Source organism: Thermobia domestica, chromosome 13, assembly GCF_964235325.1.
Source record: "Thermobia domestica chromosome 13, izTheDome1.hap1.1, whole genome shotgun sequence".
Taxonomy (NCBI): Eukaryota; Metazoa; Arthropoda; class Insecta; order Zygentoma; family Lepismatidae; genus Thermobia; species Thermobia domestica.
The window spans coordinates 210430654-210453067 of record NC_137466.1 but is presented as its reverse complement, the minus strand read 5'-3'; the positions used below and the strand labels follow the sequence as shown (position 1 = coordinate 210453067).

The 22414-nt window shown below is 32.9% G+C and overlaps 1 protein-coding gene across 2 annotated transcripts in view; it reads left to right on the top strand.

The window, feature by feature from the left end:
- LOC145668982 (uncharacterized) overlaps nt 1-13738 on the top strand; it is a 351060-nt gene extending 337322 nt beyond the window's left edge. For both annotated transcript variants that reach the window (XM_081737290.1, XM_081737289.1), the window contains 2 exons: nt 7424-7615; nt 11273-13738. In XM_081737290.1, coding sequence (XP_081593416.1) covers nt 7424-7615; nt 11273-12462 — 1382 coding nt within the window. In that variant the 3' untranslated portion in view covers nt 12463-13738. The remainder of the gene's footprint in view (nt 1-7423; nt 7616-11272) is intronic.
- The last annotated feature ends 8676 nt before the right edge of the window (nt 13739-22414 follow it).

Here is a 22414-nt window from a genome sequence, read left to right as displayed (position 1 = left end):
ACTTAATTAAAACATTTTTTTCTTTTGTTTTGTTACTTTTCAAAGTCAAGTGTTCAAGTGAAGTATTTTTAACTTACTTTAAGTATTTTTAACTGCTTTGCAGTCAGTAAGCAAAGTAATTGGTAGCAAGGAAATAATATCAAATTGAAATTCAATGTTCTTTTATAGATTTCTTCTTCTTCCTCTTCCTTTATTATTATTATTATTATTATTATTATTATTATTATTATTATTATTATTATTATTATTATTATTATTATTATTATTATTATTTGTAACAAATGGCGCAGTCGTACTTAAAACGGACCATTACGCTTTGTAAAACTTTATGAATCGGCTCATGACAATTGCAATGATGGTGCAAGTTTATTTGAGGTACACAAACAAATTCAGTCAAGGTGAAAAAGTAACGGTAAAGTGCATGAGTAAAGTTACAGAAGGAAATAGAATGTGAACGTGAAAAAAACCATGTGCAGAGATCGGAGATTTTGCTCAGAGGGAAATGTGTGCTAAGTGATCAAAATGGAGCTTCGTGCTCATTTGAAAAGGAAGCTTAGTGCTCAGAATTTTATATGGAGCTGTGTGCTCATGGAGCTTAGTGCTCAGAATTTTATATGGAGCTGTGTGCTCAGGGAGCTTAGTGCTCAAAATTTTATATGGAGCTGTGTGCTCAAGGAGCTTAGTGCTCATAAGCTTAAAGGGAGCTGTGTGCTCAGGGAGCTGTGTGCTCAGGGAGCTTAGTGCTCAGAATTTTATATGGAGCTGTGTGCTCAAGGAGCTTCGTGTTTAGAAGCTCAAAGGGAGCTGTGTGCTCAGGGAGCTTAGTGCTCAGAGGTTTATATGGAGCTGTGCGCTCTGGGAGCTTAGTGCTCAGAGTTTTATATGGAGCTGTGCGCTCAGGAAGTTTAGTGCTTAACAGGAGCTATGTGCTCTAAAGTTTAAATGGAGCTGTGTGCTCAGGAAACTTAGTACTCACAATTGGTATGGATTGGTGATCAATCAAGAAGGAAGGTAGTAACGAGGTCCAAGGAAAAAGGAAGGGAAGAGGTACAAAACATTCTTTTGCGGAAACCGGGGGAAGATGTTGGGAGATTGGCAAGATGTGTTAAGTGCGTTAGTAATGGCAATATGTAAACATATTAAAAGAAGAAAGAATTGTATTCACTGTGCTTTTTTATGTTCGTTTATGTCTTTTATAGGTGTATATTAAGTATCCGTTTATACTACTAAATTATATATATATATGAGTTTATATTGATGTCAATTCAGTAAAAATCATATTTGGTATTAAAGTACGTGTCCAGTGGTACATTCTGGTTAATGATTGTTTAGCAGAATTGTTTTATAATTTATATATGATAATGCTTGTGTGTAGTTAGGCCTATTTAGTAAGCCTAACGCTATATGCAAATTTCTTATTGAAATATCTACTGCAGCACCTATAATAAATTTAAAAACATGTAACATTATTATTATTATTATAAATAACGATATGAGCATAAATAACAGTAAATGCGAACATGTAACACATACAAAGAAAATTCAGTACTTGGGTAATAAAATACATGTATAGTATAAACAGTAAAACTATAGAAAAGGTAGAATCTGTCAGGGACCTTGGAGCAGGCCCGTATTTAGGTAAGTGCTATTCTGTGCTCGAGCACAGGGCGGCAGAACTTACGGGGCGGCAAAATTTTGAATTATTTAAAGATTCACAATAAAGTAATATTTAAAACTAGGAACCTACAGAGAACTGCGCAAGCGCGAAAAAATACGTTAATGTGCTTAATTCGCTCTAATTACAGTAGTTACTAATTAGCTAGCTTATCTGATTATTTTTTTAAAAGTCATCCTCTTCCACCCCACCCCAATGAGTAAGGATGAACTTTAACATCATAAAAACTTATGCCGTTAAACTTAGCGATCTCGAAAACTATGAATTTAACACTAATCTCTGTAGTTTTCGATTACTTTTAAAATCTTGCCCCTTCTCTGAGGAGTGGAGTATGACCTCGAAGTTGAATTTTATTAAAACGGTCACTATTCATCTCAGCGACCCCAAATCTGTGAATTCAACTCTAATATTGATCGTTTTCTGGGGAGGGGGAATTTTGTTCGGCGGGGAGCGGCAAATTATTTAGAGCACAGGGGCGCAAAATATATAAATACCGAGTAGCCTTGGAGTAGCTTTTGATCATCAACTTACATTCAATCTCCATGTGAATGATGTTATCAAACAAGCAAACATCGCTACAAGTAATTAACTTAGAATTTTGTAGAATTTCAAGAATCACACCACGTATATAAGACTATATAAAACTCTTATCAAACCTAAACTTGACTCCGCAAGTGCGATTTGATCAAATATTAGCAGAAAAAATTATGATAAAATAGAAAGGGATCAAAAAGTTTATAAAATATGTATATTCAACGAACTTAAAAAGTTCGTTAGTGAATTCTCTATGTCTGTGTGTTTGTCTGTCTGTTATTGGCAATTTTTTTTTTCAATTTTGAGCCCTCCATTCGATAGAGCATTAAAAACTATTTGAGAAAGTGATGGAATTTTTCGCGTCACTCTTACCGTTCCCGAGATATTATCCAAAAAATGGCCGATTTCGGGAGATTTAAGGAGCCATATCTCTGGAATCATGAGTTATAGAGAGATTATATTGATGTTGATCAATACCTAAGAGAATTGTGAATATTTTGGTACCAAATAGTAACCGGCGGCCACTGGTTTGGCCAATGCCCAGTTTTCCAGTGGCCACCAGTTAATATCGGTACCAAAATGTTCATCATCCTCTTAGGTATTGATCAACACCAACATCATCATCTCTATGACTTGCCGTTCCCGGCATATTGGCCAAACAATAGTCCCGATTTCGGGAGATTTATGGAGCCATATCTCAAAAACCGTAAGTTATAGAATGATCATATTGGTGTTGATCAATTCCTAAGAGAATGGTGAACATTTTGATACCAAATAGTAACCAGTGGCCACTGGCCAACTGGCTACTGGCCAACTGACCACCGTTCCCCAGATATTGGCCAAAAAAGTTCGAATTTCGGGAGATTTAAGGAGCCATGTCTCGGGAACCATAAGTCATAGAGAGATGATATTATGCGAATTTTTGCGAGAAACAAAATATGGCGTAGATAACAAAGTATGGCGATTTACTTTTACATGTAGGAACAATCACAGTTATCCTTCCTGCTCCATCTCTCCATTCTTTTTTATTTCGTTCTGCCAGTGCTCTTGGAGCATTCTCAACTGGTTTCATCTTTTATTTGTACCAATACTATTGTGACTACGAGAGATTATTAGATTTTTAATCTAGACTTTTTATCACAAAGAAGACAACAACAAGCGTTAAGAATTTTAGAGCCCACTCTAGAGTCAGCACCTTGTAAATAATAACTCATACAGAGTACTAACTCACAAAGTAAGGAAAACAAATTTATTGTGTAAGAACGGCACAAAGAAGTCTGTGTTAAGCATCTTACTCACTATGTTTAATAACAGAAGACAGGACTTTTAGAAATTAGGGTAGTGTTAGGTTTTTAGTAGTTTTATAATGTTTTATCCTGGTATAACAACAATTGATACATTAATTTCTTTTACAAATAGTTATTTATTTTGTTTTGTCATAACTATCAGTTTTCACTTGATTTATAAATGTTATTACAGACCGTAATATACATGGACAACATTAAGAAATAAACATAACAATCTTTCCATTGTTACTTCAACGCAACGTTTCAACAATAAGGTAATAGAATAACCACCGCAACAGCAACAAAGGTATCTACATAAATTGAAAAACATTCCAATGAACATAGGACTAAATATTGCATGTAAACATATCGCGTGAATAGCAACTAAGGAACCAGACACGAACAATTTTACACACAGAACCCACTTTGCATTAAGTCCGCTAGCAAAACTACAAAATATTACATTCCTTGAACAGTGCACAATTTACATTTTACAGAATATCAAAATATAATTATCCACTAATACACGTTATTGTGATAAGCCTCGCAACAGCATCCTGAAACCTTCGCCGAGGTTACAGACAAAAGATCTCCTCCAGTTCCTTACCAGAGGGTAGCGTTCCCAAAACTGATGCAACGTTCCCTCTTTGTACTGCCATGCTGATGCGTTGCAGTAGAAAAGAGGTTGCTCTAGCGTCTCCTGACGATAAATAAATGCGTCTTTTACAAATAGTTATATTTATATTTTATTATTAGATAATCTAATCATTAAGATTGGGGCTATATTAATGTTTCACTTTGTTATATTTTACTTTATATCACTCAGTTTTAAACTATGAAATATTACAACTTTTATATGGTATTAAAATTGAATTAAAAGCCTTCAATTGTATTATGCACAAAATATTCAATTACCTTGTACAGTGCTATATTTGGCTAACACTGTTCTTAGCACTTCGTAAATATGTTATTATATTAAATTAAATTATTATTATCTTTCTAGAGTTTTTAATTTTTTTTTTCCAGATGTCTTCATTGCTATGTAGATGGTGTACTAGCTTTTGACACAAAAGACTCGGGTTTCATTCTCGGCGGGAGCTCATGTGGTTCGGATTACACGTTAAGCTGTAGGTCGAATTGTCATATAGCCTCGCTGCTGAAAAGGATGCTAAATTCAAATATAAATAATTTCTTTTCTTTCCCCCCTTTCCTTTCTTTCTTCCTTTCACCTGAAGAATAATTGTAGACAATCGAAATGTTCGAAAAGTTGTCAATATATATTAGATGAAAATTAATATAAAATTAATATAGTTATAAAATTAAACTTCTAGATTTTAATTTTATCTTTTAAACACCAAGTGTAAGTGCTATGTGAACCTATAGCTTACCATAGAGTCAAACCTAGTAACTTTTTTTGTTGAAAAGAAGTATACTACGAAATTAAGAAATCAGTTATATTAAAACCTTATATTTTATTGATGTTTCTTCATATGTGTGACCATAAGAAGACCAAGTAAGTATTCCATCTTGATTCGGCATATGCAATATTTTATAAAGGGTGCTTGTCAATTGTCGTTTTTTCTTTTCTTTTATTCTTTTCTTAAATTAAAAATATTGTGAAGATAGAGAATGAACATTAGAAATATGCTCTACGCATGACTTCGAGGAAGTATCAAAAAGTTTGCACAATTGCCTTGAAAGTGATGAACTATGGACCTACTCGGACATGCATTTTATGGTTAGGCCCTTGTATGTTAGCCATGCAAATTCTGGATTTTTTTTTTTTTTTAGGTAAATCACTGAAAGTGCGATGATTGACAAGCGTTATTAAATTACTTTATCTTTAGTAGAAATCAGCAAAGCAGATCCATAAAGAGATGAAAGAAGTCTATGAGGATGAAAGCGCATCTTATGAGATGGTATCCAAGTAGAAACGGCAATTCCAAATTGGACACATGACCACCGCGGACACCTCTAGATCTGGAAGACCATCTTAAACACAAAATCATCACAAACATTTGCTGAGCAAAACACAATATTCACATAATAAATTACATACGTGTTACAGTTTCGCCAACTAACACTTTGGCTTCATCAGACACTATGAGATACAGGAGAAATGTACAGCCTTATATACAAACAATAGCTGAGATGTCTTGCTTCTGATTGGCTCCTGGCTATTGTTTTTATATAAGACTGTACATTTCTCCTGTATCTCATAGTGTCTGATGAAGCCAAAGTGTTAGTTGCCGAAACTGTAACACGTATGTAGTTTATTATGTGAATATATTGTTTTGCTCAGCAAATAATTTGTTTGTGTTTAAGTATATACAAAGCAAAGCTTCTACTTATGGAAAATATTACAAGACCATCTTGCACTGATGATGCCGCCTTGACGGAGAAAGTTCAGAATACGTCCTGATGAAAGACAGGAGGGTACCCATTGGAAGTGTTACGTGTGCAATAGGTATTAGTTATGGGTCTGCCTTGAATATGATTCACAATCAGCTGCTTCTTCATAAAGTTGCAGCACGGTGGGTGCCACGATAGCTCACATCTTACCAGAAGAGAAATAGCGAGGACGCTGCAAGAGAAATTTGTATTGCTGTGAGGTGGATGGAAAGAACTTTTTCGGCAGACTGGTGACAATGGATGAAACAGACTTTTTCGGCAGACTAGTGACAATGGATGAAACAGACTTTTTCGGCAGACTAGTGACAATGGATGAAACAGAGTTTTCGGCAGACTAGTGATAATGGATGAAACAGATTTTTTGGCAGACTAGTGACAATTGATGAAACAGACTTTTTCGGCAGACTAGTGACAATGGATGAAAGAAACTTTTTCGGCAGACTGGTGACAATGGATGAAAGTTGGGTTTACCTTTATGACCCAGAAACAAAGAAAATAAACAAACAATGAAAATATCCTCTCCTCCTCCAAGCCGCAGATCTAGAATATGATCAATGGAAGGGCTAAACCATAGTTTGCTGCTTTATCCAGTGTAAAGAAAGTAGAGTTAAAGCCCATTTTATTCAGTGTATACCTGAGCGTCAAGGAGGGGGTTATAGCCCTCCCCTTAGATCCGCTCCTGCCTTCGCCGCCCTTAAAAGGCAAAAGTGCAAAAGTCTGCCGCCAAAGTGATGCTTTCCGTTCTAGGACTGTGAAAGGGTCATCATGACAAATTATTACCTACTACAGGACCAACTGTTATTCCCATCTCCTGACTAAGTTAGGAACTAAAGAAGAAACGTAGTGAATTGGTCACCAAAGGGTGCTGTTGTTGGCAGACAATGCACCAGCTCATTCCGAGCATGCAGCCATGATGAAGGCAGTGGAATTAGGATATGATGTATTACCCCACTCCCATACTCACCAGACCTAGCGCCAAGTGACTTGTTTCTCTTGCTAGAAATGAAGCATCCATTCAGGGAATGCTACCTTGACAGTAGAGGTGACGTCATTTCTGAGGTTAAACTGTAGTTTTAAAGCCAAACTGCAGACTTTTACAAAACGGTCTTACGGAAAGTGAAGAACCGCTGGCAAAAAAGTGTCGCTTAGGCACGGTGACTACGTAGAGAAGGGCTAATACTATTATGATGTCAGAGTTCTCCAGAGTGGATTTCTTCTAGGTGATTGCATGCACTTTTTGATACAGCCTAGTATTTAGTAATCAGAAAATACTGCCCACTGTAATAGTTTATATTGTCGACATATTTCCCATTGTAAAAAAAAAAAAAAATATCTAAGTAAATTATAATTTCGTGGTCTTAGATGAAAACTAAGTAAAAATGAAAAGTACATCAAGCATAGAAGTTTACTCAAAAGTAATGTTACAAAATTACATAGAGAAATTTTAATATTAACTGTTTAAAATAATTAACAGGGTCTTCGTCAATATTGTGTTATTGTTTTCTTTATCTTTTAGGTATAATGCAACTAGCAATGCTTGCTCCTTACAATAATCTTGCCTCTTCCGTGGCCGCAGCCCTTGTGCCAACGCTTCTTACACCGAAAATCAAAATCACAGACGAAAATGAGCAATCGTTTAGTTACGCCAGTGAAAATAACCACTTGAATGACCCAACAAATCGAAGAGCAGATGATGTAATTGATGAAGGTACTGTTTATTCTTTCTCTCTCTCTCTCTCTCTCTTTTAAAGTGATTATTTCTGAAGTTAGTGAATGACTATATGGTTCACTACTAACCATGTTTACCTATTTTCATAGATACATCTAGTTCAGGGTTTCTCAACCTAGGGTTCGCGAGGGGGTTTCATGGGGATCACGAAGATAAGCGGAAGAGATAAATATAATTAGAATCTAATACTGGAAATTATTTTAAAATAGTATTTTAAATATTATTTTGAATTTTGTTCTGATAGGCATGTTTTTATTTTTATACATACTGCTAAGAACAACAAAAAAATAGGCCTACTAAACCTTTTCAACAGGCGCAGAGTTGTTTAAAAATCAATTTAAATGAAAGAGATACGATATGAAACTAATGAGAACTGCATATTGAAATACAATTAAAATTGAAAGCTAATGAGATAACTGAGCATGGTGTGATTTCACTAGTGCGGCAATGTCTGGTTCAATCTTCGTGATGCACATTATTAAGTCATTTAAAATATTCAATAACTTTTTTTAACAACTGTCCATTTTTTTAAAACCGAATTTAGAAATCAATTTATTTTTTTTATGATATGACCCAAAATTAAGGGAGTTATGAAGTTTTAAAATTTTCAAACGGCCTCCATTTTGAAACAGTATGACGAATTGAATTCGATATTCGTAATATGAATGAATTGACTAAATTTAGTTTTAATCCATTCGCTTTTAGGGGAAGTTACTGTATCCCCTATATACAAGAAATGGGTTCTACTATTATAGAAATAGATGGGAAGAAAGATATCCAAATGTGCCTACCGTGGACTACATGTTTCCCTATGCAATGCTCCAACCTACTTAACTCAGCTCAAGTTAATTTGAACTTGCTGGTCCGTAAAACATTTTTTAAAAAGTGGTTCTCAGAAAAAAAAGTTTGAGAAACGCTGTCTTAGAGAATCGCACAAGAAAACGATAATAATAAATAATTTTTTTTTTTTTTTTTTTTACAAAATGTTTCACATATTTGTTATATAATTACGAGGGAAGAGCAAAAACTAAGGTTACAAGACCGATATTTCTGAAGTTTCGTCTGTTATAGAAGAATGAGGAATGTGCGGTAATTTTAAAACATGGAGTTGGCAACTGTGCAGATTTTCAGCCACTCGCCTGCTACGGTGCTAGTTGTATATAAACACAAATAGCAACTGGTTTGGAAAATTTATCTCGTGAAGAAGTCCGCTCTGTTATTCGATTTCTGCAGACGAAACATGTAACCGCGGCTGAAATTCACCGGCAGCTGGTAGAGGTTTATGGAAAGACTATAATGTTCTCGTCAGCATGTTGCAGAATGGTGTTGAGACTTTTCCGCCTGGTAGAGAAAACGTCACCGACGAAGAGTGTAGTGGCGAATCCACGACGGCATCAACAGATTTGAACAAAACTCGCATGGAGGAGCTGATTCAGAACAACAGGAGGATCACATTACGACATCTGATGGCAGAATTGGGAATATCGTTCGGAAACGTTCGTCACATTGTGCACAATATCCTGCAGTAGGAGGAGGTGAAACACTTCGTGACAACGTGGCTGAACACGCAAGGACGAGGGAATCTTCAAACTCATTCCACGATACGATAAGTGACACAACCGATATGAAGACTATCTCGAAAAATAAATCTAATGCATGTACCACATGTCGGCTGTACTGATTGTGTGAAATAATATATATACACGTTTCACTGCAGGTTTTGTAACCCTACTTTATGATTATCCAAGCAATCTATCTGGTATCACATAAGTCAGAATCCATTAGTGCAAAACTACGACATCACAGGACTTTCAAAAGTGTTCATCTATGATGGAACACATAGTTCAAAGTATAAACGCCACTCTTGTAACATTTTATGAATCTCACGAACGAAAATTTCTTGACATGTATAGACAATGCATTTTATAAGCTGCGGAGCTTACAGAATTGTTACTTCCTACATAATGTCTTTCAATCTGTTTTGCAGGTAATATTAAAGCGGAATAGAGAACGTTTGTACACATAACATTGTTTATTTGTACCTGTTACAGAACAAATAAACTATACACTTTACATTGATCTACAATTTATTGATTTTGTCCAGCTCCTGATTTATAAGAGGCTCACAATATTTACTTCAAATTTTGGAATTTTTTTGAAATTTTAAGAAAATTTTTGGCAAAATTTTCAAAAAAAGAAAAGAATTAAGTTTACATTATCTAACAGATATGTATGTCTGTTGAGATAGTTCATAGAAAATATACTCTTTGTTTTACTATCAATAAAAAGCAATTGAACTTTATACGTATTAATATTTGACCACTTTTTTCTACAATTAACACCGAAGTATCTCTCGCTCTTCTATATATATCAATACAAGTTCAAAATTTCAGTATTCTACGTTAATCGTCCTATGGCCTTGGGGTAAATATGACCCCAAGGGACACCTATTTCTTCAATAGCTTCTTTGTACGATGTTTTCAGTTACTGATTATTTTAGTATTCCTCGACCAAGTCTAGTTCTTTATATAATCCGAATATTAAAAGTTAATTATTTTAAATAACGTTGTTAATTAAAAAGATAACACATCAGACCTTGGGGTCATAATAACCCTATGTCTAATATTATATTTTTCCTATTATTATTATTATTATTATTATTATTATTATTATTATTATTATTATTATTATTATTATTATTATTATTATTATTATTATTATTATTATTATTATTATTAAACCACTCAAGATTAACGATTATTTCATATATCTTTCATGTTTGCATGCCCTTATAAGAAATTAAATAATTGGGGTCAAATAGATCCCAGAGAGAGCGTGTGTGTAGATTTGAAGGGACATAGGAGGGTTAACTACAATTTGTTTGGGGGGGCTGTAATGAACATTCCACGCAATATGTTTGAGAAAAATTCACATGATTATAAAAAAATGACATAAAAATATTACAATTATGTCAAAATTTCAATTATTTGCTATTCCTTGTCAGTATTTATAATTAATTGGATCGAATATAGGTTGTTGCGGGACTTTAATTAAAGACTGAGAAAGAAAACTTTTACACTGAAATACAAATTCACATCGAAATTGTCTTTTTCACATTTTTGTCTTCCTTCTTTGGAATAAAATAAGTTTAATTTTGTTTTCATGCGCAATATTAATTTCAAATTAAAATAATTTATCATAATTTAGTAGCTACTGGTAAACTGATGCTTTTAATGTTAAATAAATTAGTTAACCCTTAATCTACGGAGGTAAGTCTTTAACCTGTAAACTACGGAGGTAATTTACCTTTAACCTTTAAACTACATTTAAAGCGTTTTCGTAAGGGTTTACAAAGAAGTCCATTTCTTCACTCCTATATATCCAGTGGTCCTATTTATCCACACATGAAACAAAACGTGTTTAAAAAAGTTATTGTAGTACCATTTCGAAATCGAAATATCTGTAGTTAAGACAAGAAACAGAGCATTTTGAAAACAAAATATCCCGTAGTTTAAAGGTTAAACCTTTTATTTGAAATTGATGATTCCAATTATTTATTCAACATGAAATATAAAACAGTTAATCTTTTAAAATGTTGTCTACCGTAGTGTTTAAAAGGTTTCTTTTACTTTGCAGAATCTTCGTCCAGCGATAAGGATTCACCAATTCTTCAGCGCCCTTCTACGCCCATTCCTTCGTGTTCTCGACGTACAAACGACCCCGTGTTTGATCCAGATCCACCTCCGATGCCCCCTGTGCGCCCTGGAAGTCCTGACCCACGTCGCGTGCCCCCGCCCTACGCAAGACCTTCACCAATAGCCGTTCCAAGTATAACCATATCGCCAAGTAGTCGCAGAGCTAGCATGTGTAGTCGAAGAGGCAGTGAATGTAGTCGAAGGGGCAGTGAATGTAGCCAGGGTAGCCGGTGGGGAAGCGATTGTAGCCGAAGAGGGAGTGAATGTAGCCGAAGAGGGAGCGAGTGTAGCCGAAGAAGTAGTGAATGTAGTTTAAGGCCGATTGACTGTACCAGTGCTGGAAGTAGAAGATCAAGCAGTGATTGCGGTTCAGTGCATCAGCTTCAGTTAAATCCAAACGTTGCTTCGACTTCTGGGCTACAAGTGGAGAACGTTGGATCTCGTAGTAGATTGGGATCACGGTGCAGCTTAGCCGGTATTGCTGAAGATCCTGTGCGTAAAAAATCTCTATCGTTTCATGACGTTGGTAGTCGTAAAGCGAGTGTTTCTTCCATGGACATAGCACCAGCATCACCTTCTAGCCGTAAACCTAGCAGAACTTGGAGTGAGCATGGAGGGTTAGGAACCAGTGGACAAGAACCGTCTTCTTCCCAACACATTCGCAAAGGTAGTAGGAAAGCAGGCCCAAGTTCTGAACCACAATTCTCCGACGAGGAAACGGCGGAAACTAGTTTGCTGTCCCACTGCGAAACGCTCAAACCAGATTTTACTTTGCATTCCATCCTGAACCACATCGCGTACGTGAATAGAGCGGCGCTAACATGTGATGACAAAGATAAGCCTAACCGAAAGAGTGAGGTTCAGAAGGTACTCCATATTACATACGGTACTGCTATCATGGGTGTTTTGTTATGCATAGCTGATATCGGACGCCTGTACAGTACTTACGGCATGTTCGCTGGCGCTGAACCACCCAGTCCATGGCCGTGGTTCTGTTTTCAAACATTTTGCCGTATTCTTGAGTTTGCAATGGGTTGTGCGATGGCGAATATAACAAAACAACCAGTTAATAAGCACCAACAATACGCATATTCATTGAGGTTAAAACATCGTGAATCACTCTACATTTAATTGTGATCTTATAGTGATTAACAAAAAGTTAAGAACAACAAATTACATTCCATGTATATTGTGTCTGGCTGTTCACTACAATATTATGTGTTAATAAAGAAAAAAAAACTAAATAAATCATACTGAAAATTATACTAAAATAGTGGTGAGATTGTGGTAACAATATTTCATTGGGTGCTTCCAATGGTAGTTAGTACAAAACATAGAAGAAAAGTGAATTTCAAAATAAACACACATACAGAAATATATTTTTTTGAAGAGTTAAAAAAAAATGAGTCTCTGAACAGTCTAGCAAAGGATATAAGAAAGCATGCTTTGACAAGTCTAAGTTTGGTCACATAAACGTTTCTGGAGCAACTGGTGAGCGTGTTTTAAAAAAAAACTTTAATTGTTTCTTTTATCTAAATAAAAATCCAACTTATGGTAACACATGTAAAGATATCATTTCGACAATTTAAAATGAAACAAGTATAAAACTTTATAACAATGTTTAATCAAAATATGGTAAGTTAAAACAACACATACGTTACAAACCTACGTAGATATTTTATGTGAAATATGTATAAGATGAAAATAAATTAATCAGAAAATGTCATATATGTTAAAAAAAAGTAATAATACAAGATATGTTAAACGTAAATTTCTTAGAAACCTCAGGGCAATTTAGAAAAAGAAAAGTAATGTAATAATTATGAATGTCAAAAAAAAATACGACAGTTTTGACTTTTATGTTTTCGCGAGAAGTTAAAGGTAAAAAGAGACTTGAATATCAAACTGAGAGCTTAATAATAACATAATCAATAAAAATGGTTAACTCTTCACGATCTTAGACCTCGAGAACTTTCAGTAAAATACTAATAAGTGGAACTCTTGAAATTGAAAATAATAGAAATATAACACAAATATATTTCTATTCTGTATAGTTAACAGAACTATATTTCTGTTCTGTATAGGTTGTTTTATAGATGCGACAAAATATTGGAAATGTGAACTTTCAATGAGAAACTTCTTTTTATCAAGTCAATATTGTTTCAATTACAGTATTTTATAATAGCGTTAAATTAATTTATGTTCATATTAACATTTAAGAATGTAAATGCATCTCAAAGAGAAACTACAAAATCAAATGCGAACCTATTAAGAGGCGAATTTAAAATACCGCTAATTTTACAGTAATTAGGTGATATCTTCAAATAGGTAAAAGATGATCGAAAAATGGAACAAGAGCTCGCTAGACAATATTATTTTCCATGAGATACCATTATCACAACTTACTTATCTACTTTCGATTTCTAGCCATTTAAACATCGGCATTTATCTTCGCGTTTCTAAATGGCTGCAAACAGAAAGCTACTAGGTGATTCGTGATAACGGTACCTTATGCAAAGTAATATTGTCTAGCGCGCTCTTGTTCCACATTTCGATTATCTTTTATCTATTTGAAGATATCACGTAATTGCTGTGAAATTAGCGGTATTTTAATTTTGCAGTGACTAGGCCTCTTAAGAAGGAAATTAAAGTGTATTTTTTGGTCAACATGGTGAAATGACACCTGATATTGGTAAATTATTCTACGTTTAATAGAAATGCATATAATAAGCAAAAACCTCATCAGTTTCGTTTATAATTTTATATTGATTTCGACTTCTTTGGGATTTTTTTAAAAATTGTTTTCTATCTTAAATGTACATGGAATGACTTTTTCAGCTATTGAACTGAACAGAAAGTACATTAGTATTAAATTTATGTTAAATTATATTATTTTGCAACATGTTTGTGATATTGACATTACAGAAGTCGATATACACAGCTTGTCCATAAAAATACAATTATACTTTAAAGTTGTATTACGTCGCTTTGGACAATCGTTTTTAAATGCAATTGATCACATTTGAAAGAAAAACTCAAATATTTTTGTTCATGTCCACAATGGACAACTGTCAATAATGGACGGCATCAAACACAGAAAAAGTAAATTCACTCATGTTTACCTTATGATTAATCGATGTGAGTTCATTGTTGGATATTTAGCAGGCAGTTGCTGTTTCTGTTGATGATCACTTGGGAAGCTTTTATGTTTCTGTACTGGTAAGCCGTAATAATGTGCTAACGTAAATTTATTTCCTTTCGTTGTGTTGTATTGTTATGAAAGAATAAGTTTTAAGGAATTATGGCGGCTTTCAGGAAAATGGATTGGACGTACCGAAAATGATTATAATGTTTTCTACAAGTGGCCGCCGAAGTTCCCTGACTTGTCGGTCTGTGACTTCTTTTTATGGGGTTACGTAGTGGATTGTGTCTATGTACCGCCAACGCCTCAAAACCTGCAACAAGTGCAAGTTCGTATCAGTGCTGCTATCCAGTCCATTTCATCAGATATGTTGGAGCGTGTGTGGCGTGAATGTGAATATCGACTTGATATCTGCATCGCCACTCGTGGGGCCCACATTCAATGTCTATGAGGTAAAGTAAAAAGTATTTGAGTTTTTCTTTCAAATGTGACCAATTTCATTTAAATACGATAATCCAAAGCAATGTAATACCACTTCAAAGCATGATCGTATATTTATGGATACCCTGTATTATGACAGTACAATCAGCTCTATAAAGAAGAAATTTTAACTAACAAACTTTAAATTAAGAGAGATACATAATCAAATAATATATCAACATAAAAATAAAACAATAAAATAGATTTTAAAAATCCAAATATCTTAAGTCATTAGACTTAGTAATATTTAATATAGTTAGTCTTGTAACACTAAAATATCATATATATAACGGAATATCATCTTTTTTAAACAAAACATTACAAGAGAATTATAACATGTATGTAACAGATTTTATTTTTTTAAAAAATAAGATTAAATTGAATGTTCTAATAGAGTTACAGAACATTCTCATTGCTTTTCATTCGAGTGTAATTGAAATAATGATTGAATAATATTAATTATGAAGGACATGGAAAAAAGTCAATTAAAAAACAACAGAAACTTTCATGAAAGAAAAATAAGTAAACAAAATAACATTACAAACAAGAGAAAATTCGGATGTTTCAACTAAATTATTCAGTTTTCGGATTATAATTTTTTTAAAAAAAATAGTTAAATGATAAATCGAACATAAAATAATCCAAGTGACAATGTAACGAGATTATTTATTTAGTATATTTTTCTACCAATACAATAAAATACTTTTAAATTACTTAAATAATTTGTAGGAATTTTTAAGGGGCCATACATTATCAGTTTAACTGAAGAAAAACTTGATCGTGACGTCAGAACTGAAGGAAAAACTGTGCGGACTGGAGGCATGCGTTCAGTTCTGTCAGTTCTTCATGCGATTATTTGGACTGAAGAACGGCTACTTTGGACTGAACAAACGAACTGTCGTTTGCTGCGATAACTGTGCTATTAACTGAAGAAAACACACAGTTGTCTCAGTTCAGGTCCTGTCATCATGACAACTAGTAAAACTGAGACACTGTTGGCTTTTATTGAAGCCTACTATGGTCATCCCGAACTTTGGGACATTCAACATTGCAACATATGTATTATGGGAATAGGTATAAAAGAGGGGAGACGTATGATGTGTTACTTATAAAATTAAGAGTTGGAATCTCAGGTGACATGCGATACTGTTATTAAAAAATTAAACAACCTATGGTCGATATTTAGAAAGGAACTGCGGAATGTGAACGAATCTAAGAAATCAGGGATTGGAGATGAGGAAGTGTCAAGGCTTTGGTATTTCAAGGAACTTATAAGTGCACTCCCCAGAATATCTGATGAAACTGAAGCAACTGAACTAAAGGAACTGAAGGACTGAACTCCATTAACTGACGGTACTCCACACACCATCACTTCAGTTCATCGTACGATCGGTTAAGTCAGTTTCTAGCTCAGTTAAACTGATCAGTTAAAACTGATAGTGCATGAAACCTATTACAATACATTTTGTTACTTTTTTTATGTTAAAACCAACTATGAATACAGCAAAGACTGTCCCTTATCAAGTCATAATGTTAAATAAATATGTATTATTGATATAACGTTTCGTTTCTTACTTCACTTCAATTCCATGATCTCTTCATAGTAGTTTCAAATATTAAAACACCAAAATTTATTATGCAAACTGTAAATTAAAAAATTATTTTAAATTATTGATGTGTATTCTGTAATATGTACAGGTATAATGATATTTAAATTGAGTATTTTAAAGAAAAGAATGTAGCTATACTAATAAAGTATAATAAAGTTTTTTTTAAAAAAACTATTTTCTACTGAACAGCAAAAATAAAATTCAGTGAAATACGTTCAACGAAAGAAAATGTACAAAGTGAGTCAAATTCAAAACATGAAAGCCAAAATGAAGTATAGAAGAAAATATTTAATAACAAATAAAATAACCAAATAAATACTAATATATTTTATTATTCTTTTTCAAGATGACAGTTCTTCATTTGTGGTTCATTAAAATAACATTTTAAAATCACTACTAACAAATTTCATTGGTGATTCTCGAGTTACCGCACAATCATTAAAAGCACAATCGTTTCCAAGTGTTCTGCGAAAAAATTCTGTAATTTAAATAGAATACATAATATTCTGTACTGACAAGGTTGTACTTGGTTGAAATCTTCATATCAAGAAAAAATCTTAATGTCAGATCGTATCAATTACAGAACTAAGTAATTAACCTACTTGTGATCATCAATGTAATGATTTAAGAAAAATCTGGAAAAATATATTTATTTGACTAGAGTAAAAAAACAATAACAATATTTTCTAGAGTTATGCAATTAACTGGTGTTAATTTGTACAATAAATCATATCAAATTGCATATTTTAATATTGTATGTGTTAAAATTCTTTTGTAATGTTAGATCTACTATAAAATATGTGAGAGTATTTAAGTTATACGATAAGATATATAAAAAAATAGTTTAAGTACTAGAATATTTCCTACAGACAATTGCTCAAAACAGTGCATTGCCTCGAAGTATCAGACTGTAAATCGGAAGTAGTCGTAACATATTCGTGCCCTATATAAATAGGTTCATATTTATGACTTCCGAAAGCTTAAGAAATATTATTGTCAAACATTTTACCTTTAGGACCAGTGCCGTGCCGTGTAAAATCAGTGCCCTGGGTGAGAGTATACGCCGGCGCCCCTGTACATATTACTAAATGAGGTCGACAGACCAGCCGCTAAGCGCCACCATGGTTGGCGCGAAACGAACGTAACAAAAAACTCTGCTTTTCCTTGATTTTGAGTACGTTTTATTACTTTTCTCCTTCCATTTTATATATTTGCATATGCATTTTCCTAACATGAGTAACATTATGGAACCACTTCCTACAGCAGGAAGAGGATTTTCCAAGTAATTTTTCCTCTCCCTTGTTTCTTTCCTTCTTTTCTTTTTCCTCCCAAATTTTTCGCCCCCTTACTTTGGTGTCCGGGGCCGTTGCCCCACTTGCCCCCCACGGCACGACACTGTTTACAACTTATCATTAAATTTAATTTTTAAAATATCTTCTGCTTTAAAACTTTTAGAAATTTTAAATTTACAGAATATATACATATATACTTGTATCTTAGTGTACTTAAAAATTTGTCTGTATAACTTCATAATAATAATTTCAATAAGCTAAAACAAATACATGTAACTATAGCTTTTAGAGCAAAACATTATTATACTTGTGACAATAAAGCCTGATTGAGCTTACAGAAGTTTACAAAACTAAATTTTACTTGTATGCGTACAATCTTCCTTATTCTTAATGCATGTCTCTCGCAAAGTCTATATAAAATTTAAAATTTCATATAAATGCTTAACAATGAGTATGTACGTGTTGATATTATATGAGAAAAGAACAAAATACTTAAAAAATATATTTAATATACGCATGTATCACGAAATTTTAATACTTTTAGTGATTATATTACTAGGATCAGTAATTGACCTCTAAAATAATGCGTCAAATGTAAAATAATATATAACAAAATCCAAATCGTTTAAAGATACACCTGAAGTGTAATGACAAATTATTTTGTGAATTTTCACAGCAAACTTCAATTTTGTTTTGAATATTAGTTATTCCTGATTATATATTATTTTGCATCAATGGAAATAAGGTATATTCGATAAAGACATATATATATATAAAGTTCTATTGTATATTAACAATAATGTTAACTTGCCGAAGAGTTATTCTTGGGAAGAAACTTAATTTTTAGACCTAACAAGACATTGTTACAATATTTTGCTGGCTAAAATACTCTGATTAAGAGCCTGACTTACTAAAAATACAAAATTTACATTTTTTCTTTTGCTTGTTTTTCATAAGTGAAAGGAAATAATGAAATGCAACTTACTACAATCATAGATAATGTTATTCTACAACAGAAAATACGAACCTGAAGAATTTTCAGTATTACCATCTATTACAGTGTTGCCAGAATAACATTTCCCCCAAAATCTAAATTAAGGCAGCGACTAGAGGAACGAACTCAACTTCATTTGATTACGTACCATATTATCTTGGAATCATGTGAACTACTTTTTAAATAATATTATTATTTAATTTTAATAACTGTTTATTTAAAAAGTAGTTCACAGGACACCAAAACAACATGACACGTAATAAAATTCAGTTGAGTTCGTTCCTCTAGTCGCTGCCTTAACTTAGATTTTGGGGAATTGTTATTTTGGCAACACTGTAATTTCCATGGATGGCAACACTGAAAATTCTTCAGGTTCATATTTGCTGTTGTAGAATAACATTATTTATGATTGTGGTAAGTTGCATTTCGTTATCTCCTTTCACTTATGAAAAACAAGCAAAAGAAAAATGGTAAATTTTGTATTATTTTTAGTGTCCGACTCTTAAGTATTGTACGTACTGTTTGAAAAAAGAAAGTAAAAACATCTGCGACAGCTTTCTAATTTCCTTAAGGAGAAAATGTTGTAAATATGTGAGTATTTACTTATTAAACGATTAAACAGTGCATAAATAGGGCTTACATAAATTCAAGCGAAAAGCTTCGATGAAAATTGGACGAGAGTTTCTGAACATTCTAATGAATGTAGATTGTGTTTACTGTTCAGACAAGTTTTGCTTTAGTAAAACAAGTATTTCAAAACTAATAATTTTGATAACAGTTATTCTTAACTCTTCTGGGTTGGCAATTTTTATCTATTCAAGTTATGGTTTTAGTTATCACTGAATAATAAACTAGAAGGATTAATACTAAACTACAGTTATTAAACAGACAGACATAATCAAAACATAACTGGGAAAATTATTGATTTATCTTTGTCCTCCTTGTGAAATCGAGTTCGGGATAGTTTGAATCATTATGATAATATGAGCCAACACAGCTGAGTAACTTAAAAATTGACTCTTCTTAAAAATTATATGATAATCAGTATATTTCAAAATAGATTTGTTGCAACTAGTTCTTTGTAGTAATTCTACCAATACTCTTTGCTTTTATTCTTGTACAATTGCTATTATCAAAATGAATTTTATCTTTATGCGATAATACAAAATACAAGAGAAAACATTATGGTACAATAATGTGTTGTTATGTTTATGAAACAGCAAGAGGAATGTGGAAAATTATGAAGTTACTGGTTTTGATTACATTTGAGGCGCCTAGTATCAAAATCCGTTTACCTAAGTTTTGATTTAAACTACTCACTAAGCAAATCAACACGTTAATATTGTTTAAAATAATCGTATTGATTTGCTCAGCGAGTACTTTAAATCAGATTTAAGTGTGTTAAAATGGAAGAATGGAAAATACTAAGTTTGAAGCAATTTGTAAAAAAAAAAAAAAAAAAAAAAATGTAGTAAAGTAACTGACTAGTTCAATGTCATATTGTTGTTTCTGGAATTTTATTTTGATAATCCTGGGTAAGATTAGAAAATATTAAAAGCATAAGATATTATGATATCGAGATTATATACACCTAAATATAGGGTTTTGATGCTGAAATTGGGATTTGGTCGATTCTGTAAACAACATATGTCGAACGTGGAAGCTACAAAGGGATTGCTTTAATCTAACATAACAGCAAAGCGTTAGTAGTGGGATAAAATGAAGCAAAACCAATTTGTAGTCAGTGTTATTGATGTTGTTCAAAGTATATTTCACCTGATAAAAAAAAATATACAAAATAGTTTATATTTCCCTTGTACTGATTTTAAATTACATGCATTGTATCAACTTCTGTACGTGTCTTGATCCTCATTCACCAATGGTTTATTGGATCTTGGCCAAGTCGATATACTCCTCAATATCGCTCTATTCCTCCAATCATCTCCATAATATTTGATCAATAATTTTGGTATGTCACGCACCAGTGTGGAATTTATATAAACTTCAGAATCAAGAGTTTTCGGACAAATGTACGTTATGTTTCGGAACCGTTTAGTTACAGTTCTACCCATACAAACTTCACTTCTGTAAAATACTTCATCTGGAATTAAAAAATCCTTCAAGAATACTTTCTTCTTTAGAATAATTCACCCACAAAATCATTGAACCATTGCTTTTCCTTACAAACAAACAAGTGATAATGGACACGACGAAATTGCAGTTGAATTTTTGAGACAGCCACTTTCACACCAAGTATAATATTTAACATGGCCCCTTTTTAATTTTGTAAGAGGAGTTATGTGTAACGATAGTGAAATTATAAAAAAGAGCTGCGGGCTGGAATATGCTGACTGATCTGTTAATCTAGATGAAGCAATTTTTTGACAGTCAAAACTAATCCCAAAAGTCCTGTTATCTTTATTTTAAGTTAGTGCCAACACTGTCCTCCATTGTTCCTGAGGACAAAATAATCCGTACAATTGCTATTAGCCAGTTCTGGATTTTTAATAATTATTGCAAACTGGCTAGTATACATTTATTAAATTTATATTTTCAGCACAAAAAATAAATAACTTGCCCAATGAATGATGAGAAAGTACTGCACGTCACGTGATAGTACTGTGAGTACAGATTGGTTTAAATGGAATTGTCAGATTTTGAAACTAACAATGACGAAATACGTGATTGATTTGGCAGATATTGCTAGCAAGATATATCGACTTTCTAAACAAAAGTGTCTTCACTTGAATTCCTGTAGATCAGATCTATAATAAGCGATACATAACTCTATTTCGGTAACTAAATAAACAAAAAGTGGATCTGATGGATTTTGATACTAGGCACCCTAACTTATATATGATTTTTGTAAGTATTTAAGGTGCTAATTTTTAATGTAATAACAATAATAATACAGAATGCGAAACGCCAACGTTAAAGGAAAAAATCGTTTTCTACAATTATTGATTATTAGAAGAAAATTTGTAGTTCACGTTTATTTAGTAGTCAAAGCGAGTGTAATTGGTAATACATGGTATTATAGAATTATTAGTTTTGGTATCTAAAAGTTGATATTGTTCCCAGAACGCAAGTGTAAATGCAAAATTAAAAAGAATAATCATCATATTTTGATTAATAGCATACCTGAACAAAATCTAACAAAACGTATGCATTTTGCTTGTTTCATTTCCAAAAAATTGTCTTGTTTTGAATTGTATTTATCCTCAGTTTACAGGAATTTCAGTAAGCATCTTGTAAACAAGCTATCTTACTACAAAGTTTGATAATCTTTTTTTGCACTTAACCTGGTTTATCTTTCCTGCCAAGCGAATGAGTCACAAGGACTGTATATATACACACAGCCATCTTGAATACTCAAGAAGACATTCAGAAATAACGGTTGAACGAAAGAATGAAAACCGAGCCTATAACGCATTTCATAAGAACAGAACCAAATTGAATTCTCTCATACTGGCCTAATCGTAAATAATAATAAATATATTGCATCAATGTATGTATTTTGTTTGTCTTCTGAGTTGTAAAAGCTTGACAAGTTTGGCTATTTTAA